Raw genomic sequence first — 21808 nt, 5'->3', positions numbered from 1 at the left:
AGGGGAAGAGGAGGGGCAGGCACTGATCGCTTCTCTGTGGCGACCGGCGGGCAGGACCCGAGGGAATGGCCCCAGGTTGTGTCAGGGGAGGTTTGGGTTTGTGAAAAACTGCGTATTTTATGATTGGCTTTTCGCAAATATTAAAATGAATATGATATCTGTTGTGTTAGAAAGTAATGCTGTATTAATTCTCCTAAGTAGTGTGTTAAATATAGTTTTAGGTTATAAAAAAATGTTAAAATAGAAACGATGCTATGTAGGATACTTTTTTAAAGAAAGGACTCGCGGCGTGATAGCAGCCACAGGACACCTAAATCTTTCAGAGAAAGAGAATTTATTGCCCTCTTATCAGAAGAAACTAACTTCTTCCCACCTCGAAGGCGCTGTTAGGATTCAGAGGAAGAAGTTGGCGATGACCAGACAGAATCCTGTGTTTGAATGGAATTTATGCATCATGTATGTGGTGTATGAATATGCAATTGTGCTGCCCAGAAAAAGGTACCCGGACGTGCATAACTCTTTGTGTCTATTGTGTCATATTGTCCTAATTCAAATTGTCTAAATTATTATTACTCTATTGTATTACTACTTTTATAACCATTTTATTACTATTAAACTTTTAAAATTTTAAAAACAAGTGATTGGCGTTTTTCACAGGTTGGAGGTAAGAAAAAGGTTCTTCATGGTGAGGGTAGCTGGGCACTGGAACAGGATCCCCAGGGGAGTGATCACAGCGCCAAGCCTGAGTTCAGGTGTGTTTGTACAAGGCTCTCAAGCACATGGTGTAGCTCTTGGGGTGTCGTGTGCAGGATATACCCCCAACCAGCAGCTGAACTCGGTGATTTCTGTGGGTCCCTTCCACCTTGGTTTACTCTGGGGTTCTGTGAAGGTGAACTCCCTCCCCCTGAAGCATGGCTGCTCGGGCACCACAGCAGAAAGAAGAATGCATTAATAATAACCAGCACCCAGATAAGCACAAGTCCTGTGAGGAGCAGCTGAGGGAGCTGGGGGTGTTTAACCTGGAGAAAAGGAGGCTCAGGGGGGACCCTATCCCTCTCTACAACCACCTGAAAGGAGAGTGTAGCCAGGTGTGGGTCGGCCTCTTCTCCCAGGCAATCAGCAACAGGATGAGAGGACACGGTCTTAAGATGTGTCAGGGGTAGTTGAGGTTGGACATCAGGAGGAACTTCTCTACTGAAAAAGAGTTGAACATTGGAATGGACTGCCCAGGAAGGTGATGGAGTCACCATCCCTGCAGGTATTTAAGGAAAGACCGGAGTGCCACAGTTTAGTAGACATGATGGTATTGGGTCATGGGTTAGGCTTGATCTGAGGCCTTCTCCAACCTACTTGATTCTGTGATTCTTCCAGTGAAGGCACTGCAGAGTCAGCATTGGCATTTGAGGTTATTGTTATTATTTCACACACACGAGGTTATTATTTCACATACAAACCACCAGGCATGCTGCAGGCTTTTGTACGTGCATACCCAGATAAAGCTTGCTGCTCCAAAGGGGTAATGAATTCCCACATCAGAAAGAGAGTGCTAAACTCTGGGAGATCCAGGAAGCAACAAACAAGGAGGATGTTCCACACCTGTCTACAATGTCTCAATTAACATGAGACAGTAACTCTGCAGTTGCATGCTCTAGACTTTTCATTTCTTGTCAATTAACCTGTGAACACCCTTCTCCCTTCTCCTTTCTGCCTTCTGTGAGGAGTAGTTCTGCACCTTTTTGTTAAAAATAATTTCCTCGAAGCCCTCTGGTCTCAGTAAAATATTTACAAAACTTGATGAAGCTTTACAGAAAATTAATTTTCTCTTGGTTTAATTTTTGTTATTGCTTAACTTTTAATTTTATTAATTCTCTAGTTACCTCAGAAGTCTGCCTTGCTGTTATAGTGAGAAACCAAAGATGTTTAATATTAAATACAGCCAACAGCATTGTTTAAGTATTATCAGTAAAGATAGTGTCTTCTTTTTTCCCTTACTGTGCAGTACTGGCACAAGTAAAACATTAAAATGTGTTTTGGAACAAATATACAGTTTTCCATTAGTATAAGAATACACCAAGCCATCACAAAACAGAGGCAGATACAAGAACAAAATAATACAATGCTTCTTCCTCTATTTGCACCAGGTAAGAAAGGAAAAAATAAAAATAATTGTACAGCTGAATGGACTATGTTGGACTGTGTTCTTTGAAAACTTTTCCACTTGATGACTCTTACCCAGTTCAGGTTTCTCAGCTCTCTTTGAGAAGCACAGCAGCACTCTGCAGCACACCATCCAACCATTTTATGTCAGTGTACTACAGATTTAGGGGTCTCTCCTTTTTCAGCACGCTCCTCTTGCACCCAAGCAAAAAAATCCACCTCAGATCCAAGTTATTTCAACTTTATTGTAACTTTATTTCCACTTGGAATGATTCCACAGTAAGAGGAAAAAGAAGCTGTCTCAGAGATGGCCATTTACAACAGCTGAATATTCTGATTTTGTTATTTTAATACAAAGATTGTTCTGCATCTTGAAAACAAACAGGAAAAAGATGTTTCTATTTTTATTTTCAGAATTCTGAATTTTTACTGATTAAGTTCACCTCCATTGAGCAGGCATTAACACTGTTCCTATACAGAGTAAATGAACTGTAAGAACTCTGGTTCCATCTCTGTCTCTGTGAAGAACAGATTTAGATGCCATTCCAGAAATTCCTCAGAGTTTCTTTAAAACACAGTATTTTAATTTTTCTGTGAATTGTTTTCCTTCCTGGGTCCATTCACATAATAAAACTCATACATTTTGTTGCTGCTTTCTTTGTTACCTTAGTTTTACTGCATCTTGCATTCCATGGTATGAAGATGTGAAACCATCAGGATGAGAATTCTCAAATTCCACCCAGATCTCAAAAAAAAAATGTAAGTTAACACTAAAAAGTTCATTTGCCATCTGGCCCCAGCATGTCTAAGTTACATCAGTATTTGGCTGCAAAGCTGAAGAGCTTTAATTAGAACCACTGAATGCTACCCAGCATTACAAGCAGGAATTGAATTTTAATCACTTTTATTAAAAAAAATATTTTTTCCCAAGCAAACTAATCTATAACTATTCAAAATGTTTTTTCACCCTCCTACAAAAGTAGAAGTCATTAATATATAGACATGTACATTCAATCAGAACCAGTACTACTTCAGCTGGAAAAAAAGCTCATGTTAAAAGAGCCTGAAGGACAGTGTAAGCCAGCTTTCATTTCATTCTCATACTGGCAGGATAAAAGACAAAAGATACTTTTGCCACCGCATCAGTGCCTCTTAGCCAGAGCCTGCTTATATTTCCTGTTGGGAAATATCTCTAAATTTGCAAACTTCTACTAACTTTGCTGACCTTCTATGCTCCCTAAATCTGCTATAATCCAAGCACTTCTCATCTCAGCATGAGACTGACAGCGCTGACTTTTTATTATTATTTTTAATCTTATTAAGAAAAAGATATGGAGACTTGTTCATAACCCCTATATGGGAAAGGGTTTTTAGTCAGTCCCAGCAGCCACAGGGAATAACTTCCAAGCATTTGTTGTAGGATGAGTTTGTACTGCTGAGTGCAGTAGTTCATTCTGCTGATAATTCTTTGTAAAAGAATCAACAAAAAGAAAAGTTCAGACTGTCAGTATTTAATAATACTGTATTTAATGTACAGTATTTAATGTACAGTATTTAATAATACTGAGGAAAGCAAGTTTACCTGTTTTAAAAAGCTGTCTTAACACAGAAAGAATGAGCATGAGCTTTACCACCCTTCCACAATACAGAACTTTCAGCTAAATGGAAAAATAAATAACAAGAACATCAAAAGCAAGTTATTAATTTAATATAAAAAACACTGTACAAAACTTAAATGTAAAACAAAATAACTCCACTGAGGTCAAATGAAGTAAAACAACAAACTTACAGAAAGTAAACATTGCTACATTATCTCTATTAAGTACCATGTCACTGTGTGCTGCCATTGCTTGGTCCCCTCAGAGTTCCACTTTCAGTCAGGATCCTTATAACATTTGGTATATCAATTCCTTAGTTAAAGGCAAAAAAACAAACAAAATCAAAAAACAAGCAAATTTATGATAAAATTCATTTAAAAATACATGTTATACTGAAACATTCAGATGCTGAGATGAGTTTTGGATCTTTCCTTATTAAAAGAAAAATACCTTAATGGAGAACAATCAGTACGTGCCTGGAAACTGTAAGCTTTCTTACAAATGTACTCATCTTTAGTGTTCCTTTTTTAACCTTTGTGAGGTAACACACTCTGAGAAGCTTAGAAACATACACAGGAAGCTTCTGAAGAGAGAGCAGTAGCTGACTGAAGACATGGGAAGGTTTATTAGCTGACACTTATTAGAAAGTTGTAAGCAAAAGGGAGACTACTTGTCTCTGATTCATTATTATTTCTATATTTTCATATATATTTCTATATTAATATATCTATATTTTCATATATATTCATTATTATTTCTATTTTTTCTGTGCAAATGTACTTCTTTCAGGAACTGGTAAATAAAAAAAATTCTTCACTGCTGGTATTCACAAAACTAGCATTTCTCCACTTATAGCTCAGAGAAGATTCTAATTTTTTAACAACAATATATTTGGTTTTAGTTTACTGTCTCTTGCCATGCAAATGTTACTATGCAAAAATGAGAGAAAAATTAAAAAAAAAAAATCAGCAATTACTAATGCCTGTATGGGAAAGTGGCTATTCCAAGTTACCATTCCTAAACTGGATCCTGCAAAAGTTAGAGGGTGAGAAAAAAGAATTCTCTTCAACCCTCCCTAATACCTGAAAGTTTTTTGACCCATATAAGTCCTGAATATTTCCCAGAGCTAATAAATGATGCTATGTATATGTTTATATACGTGTATGTGTGTGTGTACATTTGTATGCAAATTACCTCTGAAAGCTGGATTTGATGCTGCTATTTTGTGCAGGGTGTCAGTAACTTCCTCAGCATTCATGTTTCTTACACTCTTCAAAAATTCAGTCGTGATGTTGTTCTCATATGCTGTTTCCAAAGAGCCAGTTGAAAAGTTCTGGGCTTCATCTTCATTGGCTGGTAAGAACTGCTTAGCTGACCAGCTGCTTGAGTAGTCTAAACAAGGGAAATTCTGTTTTTCAGTAAAAGAGGATTCTGAAGAGCCTTCACCACTTATTTCTCTAAACAGGGCTTTTCAAAGCAAGCATGTCCAGTGTGGCACAGCAGCATTGCTGGTACTGATCACACCTGACTTTGCTGCATTTTCAAACTACCAAGAGTCAGGAATGCTGTCCAGTTACAGAAAATCCTGGAGAAACAAGGGTGGGGAGGTAGGTGAAAGCTATTTCCATTACACTTACAGAAACAGAATAAAAGTCTCAAATCTCATATATTCAAAGTCACTGCAATTTTTGGTATTACCATTGTAAAAATTAAGGTTTTCAAAAGCTAAACTTTCTAGAAAAACTAGAAAATTAACACAGTACAGAAAAAAAAGTCACACAAAATAGCTTCACTAGTATTCCAGGTATCTTGGCTTTCCAAGCATAGGGTTGTACTTCCTAAGTTTAAGAAAAACAGCCATTTGTTTCTATCAGAAGAAAATGACCTCCAAGAAATCCAGGATTTTTTGAAAAAATTAATCAGAAATACTGAGACCAAGTAGCTGAAGTATTCAGGTATTAAAGAGAATTATCCATCCTATGCCACATAACTTTCTACTAACATCTTGATTTGACTAAACCTGCAGGAAACATCTCCTCCATCAAGAAGGGAAAAAAATATTGGGGGAAAAAAAAAGCCAAAGAGACTTTGAAAGTCTCCTTAGAAACAGGTGCCTTTGAACACAGAGGACAGGCCAGTCAGAGTTGGTACTGACTCAATTTCTGCCCATATCCTACAGTTAAGTAGGACCAATGTGTTTTAATTGTCTTCTCTTTCTAATATTAGTAGAGGATGGGGGAAAACCCCAAATTATTCATTTATGCTACTTGACTCTGGCGTTATTCTGCTCTTAACCACTGCTTTTGGAAAAGCAGGAAGAAAGGCTTACTATCATTTATGCAATGTTCAATGTTAAGATTAAATCATATTAAAGACCGCAAAGCCAACATTACCAGTGTCAGAGTCATTAATATCTGCTGAAGTTGGGCCAGGCTGTTCTGTGGAATATTCTAGTGCTGCTTCTCCATTATATCCAGCACCTAAGTGGTCCTATGAGATAAAAAAAAAAAAAAAGTTTAAAATCTCATCAGGACAACCTCTTGGAACAATGAAATACTATATTTTCAATGATCACAAACCAAATAAAAGACCAGTATTTCTGCTACCAAATCTGAAAAATCACATATTTCTTCGCAAATCATAGGGCTAATAACTTCTCTGTACGCACTGCCCATCATATCTATGTCTGAAAAAGCTCTCTATTAGGCAATGTAGTGATACTCATTGAGCCTAATTCTCAACTTGTCAGATTTAAAAAGGAAGCATTTTACACTCAAAGTAGAAGATTTAGCTAAAAAAAATTACCAGTTGAAAGATCACAGCTTAGAATACTAACAAGGCCTAATGTAGGAAAACATTTTGGTCTTCCACACCTTGTAGGTTGACAGTTATTTCAGTTAGAACTTCATTGTTTTGTAACATGTCAGCAGCCTCAGAAAAGTATTCAAAACACCTCCATATGTACTGCTTATGCAAAGATAAGTCAATCACAGGTAATAGCAGAGAGGGGAAAAACTGGGTTTCTAATAATGGAAGGAGACTTCAGAAAGAACAGGCCAAAGATTAGGACCAGAAGTTGTATAAGAAAAAAAATTCACATCACTCATGCGTGATTATATGGTGAATAAAGTGAAGCCTGGGAGCAGAAACAGGATACAGAACAGGAGTGTTATGCAAGTCAGTAGAGATGAGAAAAGCTTAAGTTACAAATGGGCAAAAGTAGCAGAAAAACTTACATGGAAGGAAAAGCATGGGAAATAAGTGACAACATGATTTTTAGTTTCTATCAACAATAAAAAATAAGCATGCACCAGAAATTAAGACTTGTCAACCGAAAAGCTAAAATTTTACCCTATCATCACTACCAAAATGTATGTATTTAATGAGCAAAACTTACAATACAGTCTCCACAGCATTTTTTGGTTTATTGTATCATCTATAATAATAAAAATGCACAATCACAGGAACCTACAGGTTTGTAAAACAAACCAAAACAAAATCCACATTACTTTGTTTGATGCAGCCTGCTGACGATATTCCACCAGTGCATTTGTGAGAGTCTGTGTAACTTTCAGGATAAATGAAGCATCATCTTCATTCAGTATCTCAAAACTTTGCTAGAGAAAAAAGAAACAAAGCAACACACTGTAAAACATTTATCCTCAGAAAAACTGAAGTATCAAAATTTTTAAACAAACCTGTGAGAACCTCATTTTCTCTGTGTCTCTACCCTTCTGTCAGACTTGGATGGAATTACAAAGCAAATACAGTTTTTATTTTTAATCCCATAAACTAGGGGAAAGAAGGTAGAATGAAAGAGAAATCTAAGAGAAGGAAGATGCAGCTATGCAACACAATCATTTGAAAAGGAATAAAACAAAAATATGCCTGGAAATATATAGAAGATAATGCTTTTCCTTAAGTATTTTGATCTCTTGTCAAGATGCCCGCATACAAATGAATGTGTACACCTTCCCTGAGGCAATATAGTCATAACCTATTTCTCTAGAATGTAGCAAAAAGCCAGAATGCTACTGAATCTAAATGTACATGCTGCCTTGCCTTACATTAACCTTCTTTTTCCCTAAAAGTCTGAGGAAAAAGCAGTCTTGAAGCTGTGAACTCTACTAGGGAAGCAAGTTCTAGCATCAAAAGCACCCACAGAGAGGGCTATACTCATCATCCTCTTGTCTATACCAAGAAAAGTCTGCTGAAAACGCTTTCCTGGGGACAAAGCAAAGAACTCCAGGTGTGTCCTAACAGTTCAAAGTCTTCTGGATTATAAACAAACACCTTTAAACATACCAGACAATGGAAAATAAGTAATAGAAACTTAGCATTAAGTTCATATGAGACAGGATAACAGGGACTGTGTTGCATTTTTAACACTAATAGTATTTCTGTCTCCTGGTTTGCACAAGTTATATTTAAGGAAGATCTTGTCAAAAGCTAGGTGGATATAGAAGAGTAAATTGTGGCAAGGATATTTTTGCTAGGAGGTAATAAAAGAATATAGTATGGAAAATTATGGGACAGCTTTACAGAATACAAACAGCAAGTGCAAAAAAGATACCTGTAAAATTACTTTTCACCACATAACAAACCTTTGAATCCAAGAACAATAAAAACACAATGCAGCTTTTGAAAAATTACTGTAGATGCAAAAATAAATGGTTTTCACACTTTCCAAAACAGAACATTGCTCCAATCACATTCCTCACTGTCCTCTTTTCTTCTCAGAGGACAATCATACTAAGAAAGAAGATGTCTCAAAACAAATTCAAGTTTTATTAACAAGGTCTAATCTCTATACCTAATAATTCCCTATAAAAAAAGAGGACAAAATCATTTTATGATAGTCAATAGTGCCTAAATTACCATGCAGTAGATCAGTCAAGCAACTATTCAGTAAAGATTTCGGTGCTTTTATGGAAATCACCATTTCTGTATGCAAGATCACAACTGTTGTTGATAATCTAACAACTGGAAACTGACAGTTTTCCACTGTAACTGATTGTATCACTGCTGTGTGTGTGTACCTAATACACATTTTCAACAACTGAACAGAATTCCAGTGTACTGACACTTACTTTAGAGAGGCACATTTTACAGTTATGGCACTCTGGGCCATGGTGGTGGGGGAGCACTGTTTTAAATACACAACTTGCATTTTATTTCTTAAAAATCCCTTCTTTTCTTTCTATGTATTGCTAATGTTTGTCTTCATTCTGCTTCTTTCTGTTACTGAATTGCATCTTTCCAAATTCCTCATTTGAAAATTATAGACCAGTTATAGAAACAAAGGAGAAATAAAGTTTAAAAAGGTCATACTACCTAAACATGTAGTTAAGGAGTGAAGCTAAGCTATAGTTGAAAAAAAAAGAATATTCAATGCAAGTAATTCCTCTGACAGTAAACAAATATTTTGGCAAAAGCAATGTCTAGAAACTTGAAAATTAATAGACACATTATAAATTCAGTGACATTCATTTTATTCTGAATCCTGCCTTCTGGCAAAATGGCAATCTGTTAGATTGCAAGACTGCCTACATTCTGCCTTTCATTACTTGCTACGTTTTAGACTTAGCAAACCAGTGATTTCATTTCTTAGTTTTTTAATTTTTCTTCCAAAAAATATCTTGCAAGGTAGGATTTAACACTCACCAAATAACCCAACAGTTCTTCTTGACTAGTGAATTCTTCAGGATCTGCTGTAAATTCTTGCTGTTTAACACAAAAAGAAAGACGTCCTTAGATCTATTCTATCCAGTAAATACGAATAAACAAAAATAATTATGGTTACTCTAAAAATTCAAATTGTTTGTATGAAATGTGTACATAGGTTTCCATAACAAAGTAGAAAAAAACCTTGTTGTTAATATTTTGCCTTAGTAACTTTGTAGCTAATTTATTTGGAATAATATTGAGTAAGCAAACACCACTGCCAATCATATATTAATTATTCCCCCAACTACTTGGATACTGGAGTAACCCATTAACAGAAAAATATTCACCTGAGCTTCCTTGTTTTCTTCTTCTGGTTGTTTATTGGTCTCACACCTTAAAATAGAATAAATAAAACACTCAGTTGGCTGATCCAGCAAAAATGTGTAGCCAGCCAATAACTGCTAATCAGTTCAAATTCCTGACACACTACTACTACAGTAGCTCTGACACACTCTGAAAGAAAGGTCACATATTATTTCCTCAGAGAAATCCCAGTCATCCCAGATCATCATAAAAATTATTTATGCAGTGTGGGTTTGTTTTAGTATGATTATCTAGCACATAAGCTCTAAAACCCAGAGTTGATAAAAAACCTTGACATTGGTGGTAATAGCTGTAAGATTTTTGTACACATTTCAGCAAGACAAGGGTCCTAATTACAGCTGGATTTTTATCAGCACATCACAAACTAGCCTTTAAAAAATTCAGCTATTAAAAATTAGTGGCTTACAATGCAGTCACCAAATAATGGGCATAAAAATATTCATATGCCAAAACATTCCTGTGCCATATTTGTGCTGTTCTGTCATTACAACTACTACAGATACATTCCATCCCTTTGCAAGCCCAGGAACCAGGGCTGAGAGTGGCTGGCTGTTTCTTAAATTAACCAAAACCATATGACTGCCAAGCCTAAGCCCTCTTCTGCCTTGAAATGTTTCTTAGGAATCAAAAGTTTAGTAAAAGTAGATGATGATAAAATAATTCAAATCTTCAGGTGACTGTTTCTTCAGAAACTTAACTACAAAGAAATAAGGAGTCATAGAAATTCTCAGGTATTGCAAAATCTTTAAGTGGAAACAAGCTGTCAATGAGGATCTGATCTTAGTTCTTTCAAGACACTATATATTGATTTCATATCTTCTCAGTAGTCTCACAAAAATAAATAAATAAATAAATAGTAAAGGAACAGGCTGAAGCCCTAATTTAGTAACTAACCTCCAAGTCTGTCTCTCACTGAAACACCTGGCTGCTAATAGTCACCCAGAATCCATCTGAGCCAGATTAAAAGAAAAACATTAAGTGATATTCCAAAGGAAGCTGTTCTTAAAATTTAAAGTACAAGACTGCACAATGAAGATCAGTGCCAGGCAAAAATAGACCTCAGCATCTCCAGATGTGGATAGCTGAGCTTTTATCCATTTCCTACTCTTCGTGTTTTCATGAACTGGTTCCAATTCAGAACTGTTAGTTATTTGAAAGCCAATTAGTAAACACAAAGATTCATAAACCTGGACTTGAATCTAGTTTCAACTGAACATTTTCCACAATGGTTGCTCCACAGAGAGGCAAGTCTGAAAAAATGTACTCCAGAAACATGAAAATGTCTTCTTTAACAATAAACAAGCAAAAGCTGTTAGCCCTTCATGTCTGGGAGAGATACTGCTGGTTTAAAGTTAGAACACATTCCAAGGGAATGCCATTAAGAAAAAAACATGTAACTAACTTGGAACAAAAGTCCTGTGTCTGGCTTGATGCCTGTATATCCCTTACCAAATGCCCTCCTGTGGCTTCTGGTGCTGCAGGAAGATGACCAGTGCTGGAGATGTCCTCCTCACACAAAGGCTGACAGTTACTCAACTCACAACTCTGTTACTAATAAGATGCTCACAAGCAGCAAGCACAGTTTCACCATTTTAGAACACAGCTGTTCCTTTGAAACACTTATTGTTCCTCCACAAAATCATTTGTAAAGGAGAAACCCCAACTGTTTCAACTATTACTGATTGTCTTTCCCTTGCAAAATCAGTTCACATACCACTTTAACTATCTGACACGAACCTGTAACAGAGGCAGTTTTAAACCCTGAGGAGACATACTTTTGGAACATTTTGAGCAGACATGACAACTATACCTTAAGGATAATAGTTAAATACAAAAGCTAGCTGCATCCAGAGCAAAGTCTGAGGTCACTTTACATACACCAGGTTTTCTGTCAATTACAGAAGTTTACAGCTGAGCACAATTTCAGAAGACATGGATTTTACTATGCAAATCCAATACAGACAATTGTCATGCACAACATTTTCCTTTAAGTTAATTTAAATGGGTTTGAAGGTGGTGATTTTTTCTCTTTTACCATTCTGAGTCATTGCCTTTGCTGCTTTCAATAGCATTATTAGGTTCAACTTTTTCATCTGGTTTTGCCTGTTCTTTCTGCCCTTCTTCATTCTCCTCCTGAACATTATTTTCATCTAAAACAATAAAAAAGTATATTAAGTAATGTTTTTCCAGTGTTTTAATTTTAAAAATATTCTAAACAAAGAATACTTCTAAAGACAACATCAATAAAACCTAAAGATGGAAGTAAGGTATCTTATGAAGAAATAAAATAAAAATTGAACCTAAAAAATCAGTAGAAGTAGAATGTTTTCTTCACAAACACTGGGATTATTCCTTCCTTTGCCACAGACCCCAAGGCCATCCACACAACTGTGCAAATCCACCTTTATAACTCAGCTGTGGAAGCCATGAACAGGCACATGTAGTAAATAACTCATGCACTGGTGAAATTTTTTTAAAAAACCAATAAAAGAAATAATTTTTCCTCTTACCTTGCATAGGGTCTGTCAGTTTCCCATCTTTATTATCTGTTTTTTCTGCATCACTAAGGGGCACATCCACATGCTGAACTTTAGCTTTTGAAGGGCTGTCCTCTGCACTGTGAGCTAAACAAACATGCTTGAAATGTAGCACAATGGACATTATCTTGATAGAGGGTGGTTCTACTACTGCACTTCAATTTCACCTAGCTCTGTTTCTACGCAGTAGTACTTACAAACACCAAGAATAATTTTATAAGCATTATTATGTGACACCATATTAAATATGAACTACAAGTCAGCAACATTTTATAGCCTGGTTATAATTACATGCTTGCATCTCCTAAAATATGTAAATACTATAAATGTAGTAGAATGCTACAAAGTCACATGCAAAATAAGATACATTAACCAACAGGTTACAGTCAAGAAATCTAATTTGAATAGGACACAGCTTATTTCAGACCACTTTTTTAGATTCAAAATGGCTATTTTTTCTCTTCAGAGTACAACATTGCTAATTTAGATGATCTCATGACTTCTACTGAGTTATTTTAAGGTACCACTTACATGCTAATATACATTAAGTACATTAGTTTTAATTCAAATCTTTATTTTTCAGGCAATGCAAATCATAGCAAAGTTTGGCCATTTCCTCAAGTGGCATTCAGGGATACTGTCTGTCCACCTGGATAACACTGTACTACAATGAGTTTTAAAACATTAACTGGGTGGGGAAATCTCAGAGATACCACATTCCTACAATTTTGTATCAATGGCTAGTAAAACAGAAAGTTTTCTTTCAGAGATAAGAGCTCTAGCTGTGCTTTAAGAATTCTGTGTGGATTCCTGTACTGCAAATTAATTACTAGCACAGAGCCCCAGCCTGCTCCTTTTGTCCAGTTCACCAAAATGCTCGTGAGTACCTGGCACTGCAGAGACTACCCTGGTCTGATGTATATCAAAGGAGGACCAAATTAGAAATTGACAATTTGTACCCCACTGAGCACACTTACATTCTTGCCATTTCCTTCTCATTCTTGGAACACCTATAACAACCTAAAAATAAAACCCATATATGTTAGTTATTTTGTGGATAAAATTATTTCATAGATATTTCATCAGCATTAATTTGTATTTTTCTAGGAATATATGACCCGTAGTGTAAAATATGTGTGTGTAAATCCCTCAATGGATATTCAAAAAGTCAGTAAGTTAGTTACCTGGACATTTATTTGCCACAAATAAATTTCTTCTAGAGATTAGAATAAAAAAAAGAAAATTAAACAGTTGGTTTCAGAAGATATAGAAGTAAAATTAAACCAGGCTACACACATTTTGTTTACAAGTTCCTTACATCAAAAATTGATTGCTATGGATATAATAAACTACCTAGAAAAACAAAAGGGTCTACAGAAATATAGATGGAAGTAAATATTTCCATATCTATGAACATAAATCTCAAGTAAAATAAACAGTCTCAAGTCAAGAAGAAATTCAGGGAAGTCGAATGAAAATGTTGCTGCCAACAGTCAGTTGCTTTTCTTTTTAAGCAGAGGTTAAAAATTGAATGGATTTGATAATCTGAAATCTCTCCCTTCTACAGCATTCATTCTTGACTTGATCTTCCAATATTCCCATACTTGTTTTTTTATCAGAAACGGGCAGGATCAGAGCAGGCTCTAATCCTTGAACCTAAGTGTGATAGTATCACACAGAATGGGCAGGACACTGCCAGCTTTAACATAGGAACCTTGGGAGCTCCCCTTTGGAAGGAGACATCCTTCCAAATGCACATTAGGTAGCATTAGCTAGGGATCCTGTCAAGAAACACTGCTTAACAAGCAGGGTGCTGACAGAAATTGAAGTTGATGGAGAAAACAAATTTAACGTGTACCATGGAGAACTTTGAGCACCTCAATAAGCTTGTCATGAACCAGCTGGTGGTAAGGTGCACCTCAAGAAGAAACTTCACCAATATCCTGTCCACATAAAGGTATTATAAATACTACTGCAGTGTAAGTAAGTATCAACAGAGAGCAATATGAAGATATCTCCACATGAATACATTTCTAAGGGTCTGTCAGTTTCCCACCTTTATGGGCAGCTCCCTAAGAATTTAAGTTTATGGCGCTTCTGTGATCCCACAGCACTGCTGATATATCTCATGTCAACCTGCAAGTTCCCACACTTCCATCTGTATTATGAGAAATTTTACCTGGCTTCCCTGAGAATTGCCACAAGCTGCTTACAAAGCAGAAACTACTCAGAGAAGTTATAAAGGCAGTTTCCGAGCAACAAAAAACCAACTTATTTTACACACACACACAGAGCTGTGAATTGACTAAATATTAGTGTATATATTCTGTGTTATTTGTGCACTCAGATAGAGAAATTTTGTCCAGAATAATCCCAGAAGAATTGCTAAAATGACAAAAAGCACCTGTAAAAAAGGTTTAAAAAGCAAAATTTTCCCACCTTCCAAAGCAAATCCATCCACCATAATGGAAATTACTTTTTTTTTCCTTTATTAAACAAAAACCTTCTGGAATTCTTAAGAGAAATGTACCTGTATTTGTTTTCTTCCTTCTTTCTTCTCAATTGTTAATCCAATTTGCCTAACTCTTTTGTTTAGTTCAGAGCCTTTACCCTTGACTTCATCAGATTGTGCTATCTCTGGATAATGTTGTCTCTAGAAAATAAATGCAAGTCCTTAAGTCACACAACTCCTTCCAGATCTGGCACAGTTAATAATCATGGGAGATATATCAACTTCTACACATACACAGCAGAACTTATTTAAAAAGTTATGCACAGAATAATTTAGGGAATTGAAGCCAAATCTTCAGCTCAAAACAGGGTTGACACTGAATGCTGAATTGGTTGCGTTGGGCTTTGCCTGCTTGGGTCTAAAAACCACTGGAGACAGAGATTTCCCCCTTTCTCTGGACGACCTGCTCCAATGCTTGACTGGCCTCACAGCAAAAAACTTCTTTATGTTATGTAGGAAAATCCCCTGCTTGAATTTATGTTCCTGCCAAGAAGCTCCAAAAAGGGTCTGGCTCTGCCTTCTTAATGACCTCCTCTGAAGTACTGGAGGGTTACTGTTAGATCCCTCTGACACTTTTTCTTCTCCAGCCAGAAGAAACCCAATTACCTCAACTTCTCTTCATAGTACAAGTGTGCTTCAGCCCTGACTATCTTGGCAGCTCTCCACTGGACTAGCTCAATTTCATAAATAGCCTCCTTTCTGCAATAGCACAGAACTGAACACAATTCCCTGGATGTGGTCTAGCAAGGATCAAGAACAGGGGAATAATCACTTCCTTTGATCTACTGGCTGTACCCTTGTTAGTAGAGCTCAGCTTGCTGCTAGCCTTCACTGACATCAAGCTACACTACTTATCTTGAACTTGTTATCCACCAGGACCCCCAGGCTTCTTTTCCAGCAGAGCAAATTCCAGTCATTTAGTCTTCTGACTCTTCTGTTATCTAGGATAATCCAGCTCAGATGCACAACTTAAAAGTTATCCTTCATGACTTATTATATTTTTATAGTATTTAAGAATTTAGCAGAGATGCAGTTAACAAGTATAAGATTCAGAATTGCAGGAAACAGTTCCAAGTAAGCAAGAAATGCAATAGCTGAGAACATCAAAACTCAGCATGTTCATCTGAATGAATGACCAGAAACAGCATGGTGTTTATGAAAGACATCACTGCAGATTCATAGCAGGACACCCAACATTAGGCCTAAAGCTGCCCCAACATACTATGTGAACTCAGCTGTCTATGACTTTGAGATGTGTTCAACATAATAACTATTTTGAGAGACTTTTATGGGGTGTATCAAAATATTTTTCAGAATATTGCTTTCTCAGTTTTGTTAAAGCCCATCCTAAGCCAATATACTCAAGTAAACATTCAGAGACTGGAAAGCTTCATTTCTCTAAACATATTGAAAATGATAACCTATTTGAATGTTTGTGAGCTGATAAGAACCTGAAGAGCTTTGTTATAAAACAAGCAACAGAACAGACATTTCTTGTCCAGCCTCAAAACAGAATAGAAGTTGGGTTTTCCCCTCACTGATTCCAAGTCACTCTATCTAATAATCTAATATGTATCACATTGTCTAATATGCATCATGTTCATTTATAAATACATTCCTTTCAAAGCATCTGAAAGACTGAATAGTTTCTTCATTGATACTGTTCTCTTACATTATACAAAAATCAGTCAAACATCTATTTCTAGTCCACTTTAGCTACAGATTTCATTACTGATTGACCAAAACAGAATAAACTACACTCAGTATCAAGCAATGGACAGACATACACATTACTGATCAGAAGAATTTTAAGTCTATTCATCACAACTGCACAATTGCAATACCAAGATTTTCACAGAAGCTTATGTAAAACCTTAAATTTTATTTTTTTAAAAATCAAAATTTGACTAACTAATTGTCCCCTTTAATCATTACAATAAAACAAACAAACAAAAGAACTTACCAAGTATGCCAGTCTGTGCTTGGAACCACAAACATGCATAAACATGTTACTCAGTCCTGTTTTACAGAAACATAGTTGACATTCATAGAGAAAAGGAACATTGTCCTTTGTTCGGTATTCTATTATGTAATTAAGTCCTGTATTGAAAAAAAAAAAAAACTTAGGAAATTTTATGTATTTTATGTTTGCTGGAACAAATCATCAGTGCTTGTTGCAAAAGAAGTAATTTTAAAGCTCTGACATATAAGGAAAAGATTACTTTGATTACATTGAGATTACATTGACTGCATGTCAAATACATCAATGAAGATTTTCAGAACCATCAGATATTTTATCTTTTGGGTGTCTAGACTTTATGAACATCAAAGGTATAAAACTGATGTTATTAGGATGTCTTATGCTTACCACGTAGTACTCAACAATTTTTTAAAAAAATCCTAAAAAATAATAGCAACAATTATTTTTTAACTAGTTAGAAGAGAATGTATTTTAGTATATGTCCCAAGTTGTTTTTCTTGTCAACTCCTATCTCCCCTCCACTGGATGGGTAGTTAAATTACAAAGAGCCACACTGATCTCTTAAGTTAAAGTTCATTTCTGTCATATCACTTTAGATCATATCTAGAGAATATTGTCAACATGAAGTATCTTATCAAATATGTTCCAGGCCAAATCCAATGATTTTGTCACTACAATCTGTCACTTCCATACTATACTATTGGGTACTTGGTACAACCATAAGGAGATTTTGTAACACATTACCTGATTTTACATTTTAAAAAACTGATCTGTACTCTTTAAAGGTAAATATCACAAACCCAAACAATTACAGTATTAAAAGCCCTCACCAAGTGCAGGTTCTGATTCTTTACATGTATTAAGCTGGTCTTCCAATGTCTGTCCATGAAACTTCTCTGGCTCAAGTGGCGCTGTAAGAAATTCACATACAAGTGAATCCCTGCTCATACATGGTCCCACATCACAAATTAAGTCAGTTATTATGAAACATTATTTCCCTCAATCTTATTTCCACTCTTTTTAAAGCATTTGAATTGCAAAAATTAAGTATTATTACAAAACATTACTGCAGATTGAAAGTACAACGATCAGAAATGAATTCCCAATGACCTGCTAAGATCTAGACATCACTTGTAATGTTTTGCCTCAAAATTTTTTATTTCTTCCACTTTTTTTTTTTCAGGGATGTGCGGGGAGAGGCATTAAACATTCTTACCAAAATCAGGAAGTTTCACAGGTGCTTTCACTTTCTTCCCTAAGCAACTTCCTGTTTTAAAAAAAAAAAAAAAAAAAAAAAGAAAATAAAAGTGAGAATCTGAAAGAAGTGGAAATAAAATTGTTAGTACAATTGAAAAAACATTTTGGTAAAATAACTGACTACTTTAGAAAAAACTCTTTGAGCTTTTGCTGATATGAGAAAACTAAACTATGTTTAGTTTGGAACATGCTAAGATATTTTTTTCACAGATTTACAGATGATTTTGAGTTGGAAGGGACCCACTAAGTCATGTACAAGTCCCTGCTTGGGGACTTGGTCCCCGTGTACATGGTCCCACATCACAAATTAAGTCAGTTATCATGAAGCATTATTCCCCCCAATCTTATTGCCACTCTTTTTAAAGCATTTGAATTGCAAAAATTAAGTATTATTACAGGGGTAGGGTGGTCTGGGGGAAGATGTTAAACATTCTTACCAAAATCAGGACGTTTCACAGGTGTTTTCAATTTCTTTCCTAAGGAACCCTCTGTTTTAACTTAAAAAAAAAAAGAAGAAAACAAAACCAAAGAATCCCACAGAAGTGGAAATAAGATTGTTAGCATAAAAAATAATTTGGTAAAATAACGGACTAACTACTTGGAAAAAACTCTGAGCTTCTGTTGATGTCAGAAAACTAAGCTATTTTTAAGTTAAGTTTTGAACATGCTAAGAGATTTTTTGCACAGATTCACTGACTGTTCTGAGTTGGAAGGGACTCACAAGGATCATCAAGTCCTGTTCAAGGAATGAACCCTTGACCCTGGTGTCATTAGCACCATGCTCCAAAAGATGGACAAAAAACATTCACACTAAACAACAACAAAGTTATTTCATTTTAGGCAAATCAGTGAAGCAGGCAGAGAAGAAGATCAATCGAGTTCAATGTCTCTAAACATTTGAGGGCATCCAGGAATTTCAGGACATTTATTTCAGCAAGCATACAGCTGCTAAATATTTCATCACTTAAATTTCCATTACAGTCCAAACAAAAATTCTCAGATCAGGTAGGTCCAATGACTATGTCTGACTTGAACAACAACTTTCAAACAGAATTCTAGGAGCAGTGAACTGTAGAAACCTGAAAAGACATTTTGGTGCATCATGAAACAGATTTAGGAGAACAATTGCAAATGTAGTTAGATCTCCACTCCTTCTGGAACTAGACCAGCTCATCAAGACCCAGAGGAGGTTTCATGATTTTTTAAACATATTAAAAGTATTAAAATTATCTTAATTAGCTGAAGCAAATTAACCCCTTTTCAAAAACAAATACAAAGTATATACAGTATTTCTACATGCTTTAACAAAATTATATTTTAAGTTTTGAAGGTCTCTAATGTCTTGAATTCTTTAGGGTTTCTCAAAAATTTAATGTAGGTGATTTTTAGTCTTCTAGCTAGCGCTTGTTAATCAACTTTGCATACCTCTTGCTCACATTAGGTAGTTATATCATAAAAAAACACTGGATACGTCTTAAAGCACAAGTCTTGAGAAACTCTTTTTCTCATTTGTTTCATAAACAACTACATTGGGGTGGGGAGAAAGATGTGGGTAAGACCACAGCAGGAAGAAAAAAACCTTGCACTTACTCATGCCATGAGTTTTCAGTGCTTCTTCAACCTCAATTACCAAGTTATCAAACAAAAAAAAAAAGAAAAACACTTAAGAAGTCAAAAAACAACAATGCAAAGCTTTCATTATATATAAGTTCAATTAATACCAACAGTATATACTATCTCAGGTGAACATGAAAATTAATAAAGAAAAACTTCCCTTTTTCTTCTGGAGATTGTCTATGATTTAAGTAATTCCATTTTCCCTTTATTAACAGCCATGTATTCTCATGTATTGTCTTTACTAGACACAAAGTTGTAACATTTTCGGACAAGACTAATGTACAAAACCACATTCTACTTTATCATTGTAGAGAAGACAGTAAGTTAGCAAAACTAATTAAATATCTGTTAAAACTAGTTAAATATCTGAAATTGTATGTTTTACCACCACACTAAAACTAGATTTCATAACCCCATAATCTGTTGCTAAACAAATTGGTAAAATCTGACAAAAAGCACATTCAAAAACTGATCTTACCGTCCTGTGCTTTGCTCCAAGGAAATGAGTCTGCAAGTTTAATGCAGAAGAACACCAGATTTTGCAAATCTAGATTAAAGAGAAGTATTTCTAGCATTGCACACGGACCAAGAGAAATAAAATACCACTGATATCAAAACAGATCTACTATCAAATTGTTGGTATAGCTTAAGTTCTACAAAAGTACTACTACTTCAAAGACAAACTAGAGCAATAAACTAGACAAATTCCTGAAACTGAATTTTTTAAAGTTCCAAGACCACTAAAACACAGTGAAATGAACCAGAGTCTCCACAACACGTAAGAATTGCAGATGCTCCAGAACTCTGCAGCTATCACATAACACCTCCTGTGTGGGCATGTGTGGATAAGTGAAGGCAGATCCAAGACCTTCCTCACACACTCTAGAGGGAGGGTGAGGCACAGGCGGGGCATGACTGTGACAAGCCATGACACCTGCCTGAGGTGAGCCAGCTCCCCTCAGTGCTGCATCCACACTTACTCTGATCAGCTCGGGGCCTGCCTCGCTCCCTCTGCAAAACTTCCCTATCACAGCTGGTTTATGCCTGGGTCAGTTCAAAACGGGAGCAGATTAGCTTAAATTCACATAAATGAACAGCAGCAGCCCAAATATTTTCTTCTCCTTTAAAAATCCCAGTGTGCTTTAAAAAAATAGCAATAAAGCTGACAACTAGGGAAATCAGGATTTTTTTATTCTGAACAGGATCTACACTTAATCATCCACTAAAAAGAATGCCTTTATTTAGAAACATAGTATTATTCACTTTAATAAGTGATTCTTAACACACAGCCAAGTCAAACATGACAAAGTCACCAAAATAAGTTCAGGTCCAGTGCTATTTACCAAGCTTGCTCAAGAGAAAAAAAAGAAGGTTCACACTTGGTTTAGGTATAACTTTTAAAGTGAATACTTACATTGCAGTAAAAGGGGTTTATTTGCTTCTTTATTTCACTTTCAGGATCCATATTCAGCCTTTAGACGATAAAAAAACTCTAGGAAAATTGCAGAAAGATTGCAAACTGTTGTTTGAGCTTCACAAAATTATTTACATTTTTGATCCGTCTATTATGAAGGTTGGGCACATTCCAGCTTTATTTTGCGTCTCGCCTTGAGTTATATTCAACCTTTAAATTCCCAGGCTAATGATCCTATTTTCAACTCGAGAGCAAAACTACAGCATGGAAAGAAACAATTGTTCTCCGCGAGCTTCCCTCGGGAAACATTAACGTCACCAAAAGATTACGCAGAACAAAAACTAATGAAACAAAAACTAACCCGGACCATTTCAAGCTTCCCCCTTCTTTCCTGGGATAGGACTGCGCGCATGGGCTGGGACAGATGACACACACACACACAGCGGGAACTGCCGGCTCGCAGTGCCGGGGGTGTGCCTAGGGAACAGGAGGCACAGGCGGGGCTCGGCAAGAAGGACACGCTCCCACCCGGACCGCGGCGGCCAAGGAAGGGGGAGGAAGTAAAGAAGAGAGGGAGGGAATGGAGCGAAGGAAGGGAAGCACGGAGGCCCCGAAGCTCCGACCCCCACGCCAAGAGCGACGCAGGCAGCAGAGCGCCCTTCCCGGCACTTCCAGCCCCGCCGG

The 21808-nt window shown here is 36.2% G+C and overlaps 1 protein-coding gene across 5 annotated transcripts; it reads right to left on the bottom strand.

Moving 5' to 3' along the window:
* Positions 1-1900: 1900 nt before the first annotated feature.
* LOC102038552 lies at positions 1901-21797 on the bottom strand. 5 transcript variants are annotated; one of them, XM_014306338.2, is made up of 18 exons: positions 21125-21797; positions 20189-20257; positions 19684-19714; positions 18531-18590; positions 18053-18112; positions 17667-17747; positions 16819-16955; positions 14874-14996; positions 13321-13363; positions 12317-12430; positions 11842-11956; positions 9770-9815; positions 9420-9479; positions 7265-7372; positions 6149-6245; positions 4950-5147; positions 3984-4067; positions 1901-2352 (listed from the first exon to the last, which is right to left on the bottom strand). In XM_014306338.2, the coding sequence occupies exons 1-17, from the start codon at positions 21173-21175 to the stop codon at positions 3988-3990; spliced, it is 1473 nt and encodes a 490-aa protein (XP_014161813.2). In that variant the 5' UTR covers positions 21176-21797; the 3' UTR covers positions 1901-2352; positions 3984-3987. The 5 variants fall into 5 exon arrangements, with proteins under 5 accessions (XP_014161813.2, XP_030911532.1, XP_030911531.1 ...); XM_031055672.1 differs by lacking the exon at positions 1901-2352 and having other exon boundaries at positions 2385-4067; positions 21125-21182; positions 21486-21797; XM_031055671.1 differs by lacking the exon at positions 1901-2352 and having other exon boundaries at positions 2385-4067; positions 21125-21202; positions 21492-21797.
* Positions 21798-21808: the final 11 nt, after the last annotated feature.

Source organism: Geospiza fortis, unplaced genomic scaffold (assembly GCF_000277835.1).
Source record: "Geospiza fortis unplaced genomic scaffold, GeoFor_1.0 scaffold206, whole genome shotgun sequence".
NCBI classification, from domain to species: domain Eukaryota; kingdom Metazoa; phylum Chordata; class Aves; order Passeriformes; family Thraupidae; genus Geospiza; species Geospiza fortis.
The sequence above is the reverse complement of the archived record's forward strand: the minus strand, read 5'-3'. Positions and strand labels throughout refer to the sequence as shown.

What these genes read in the sequence shown, in the direction of transcription:
- LOC102038552 (XM_014306338.2), bottom strand. Translation starts at nt 21,175, where the DNA reads ATGGATCCTGAAAGTGAAATAAAGAAGCAAATAAACCCCTTTTACTGC. An exon ending in AAGGAAGAAAACAAATACAG is followed by an intron (nt 13,364 to 14,873) that starts GTACATTTCTCT and finishes TTTTATTTTTAG; the next exon opens with GTTGTTATAGGTGTTCCAAG. An exon ending in AAAGGCAATGACTCAGAATG is followed by an intron (nt 9,816 to 11,841) that starts GTAAAAGAGAAA and finishes TTCTATTTTAAG; the next exon opens with GTGTGAGACCAATAAACAAC.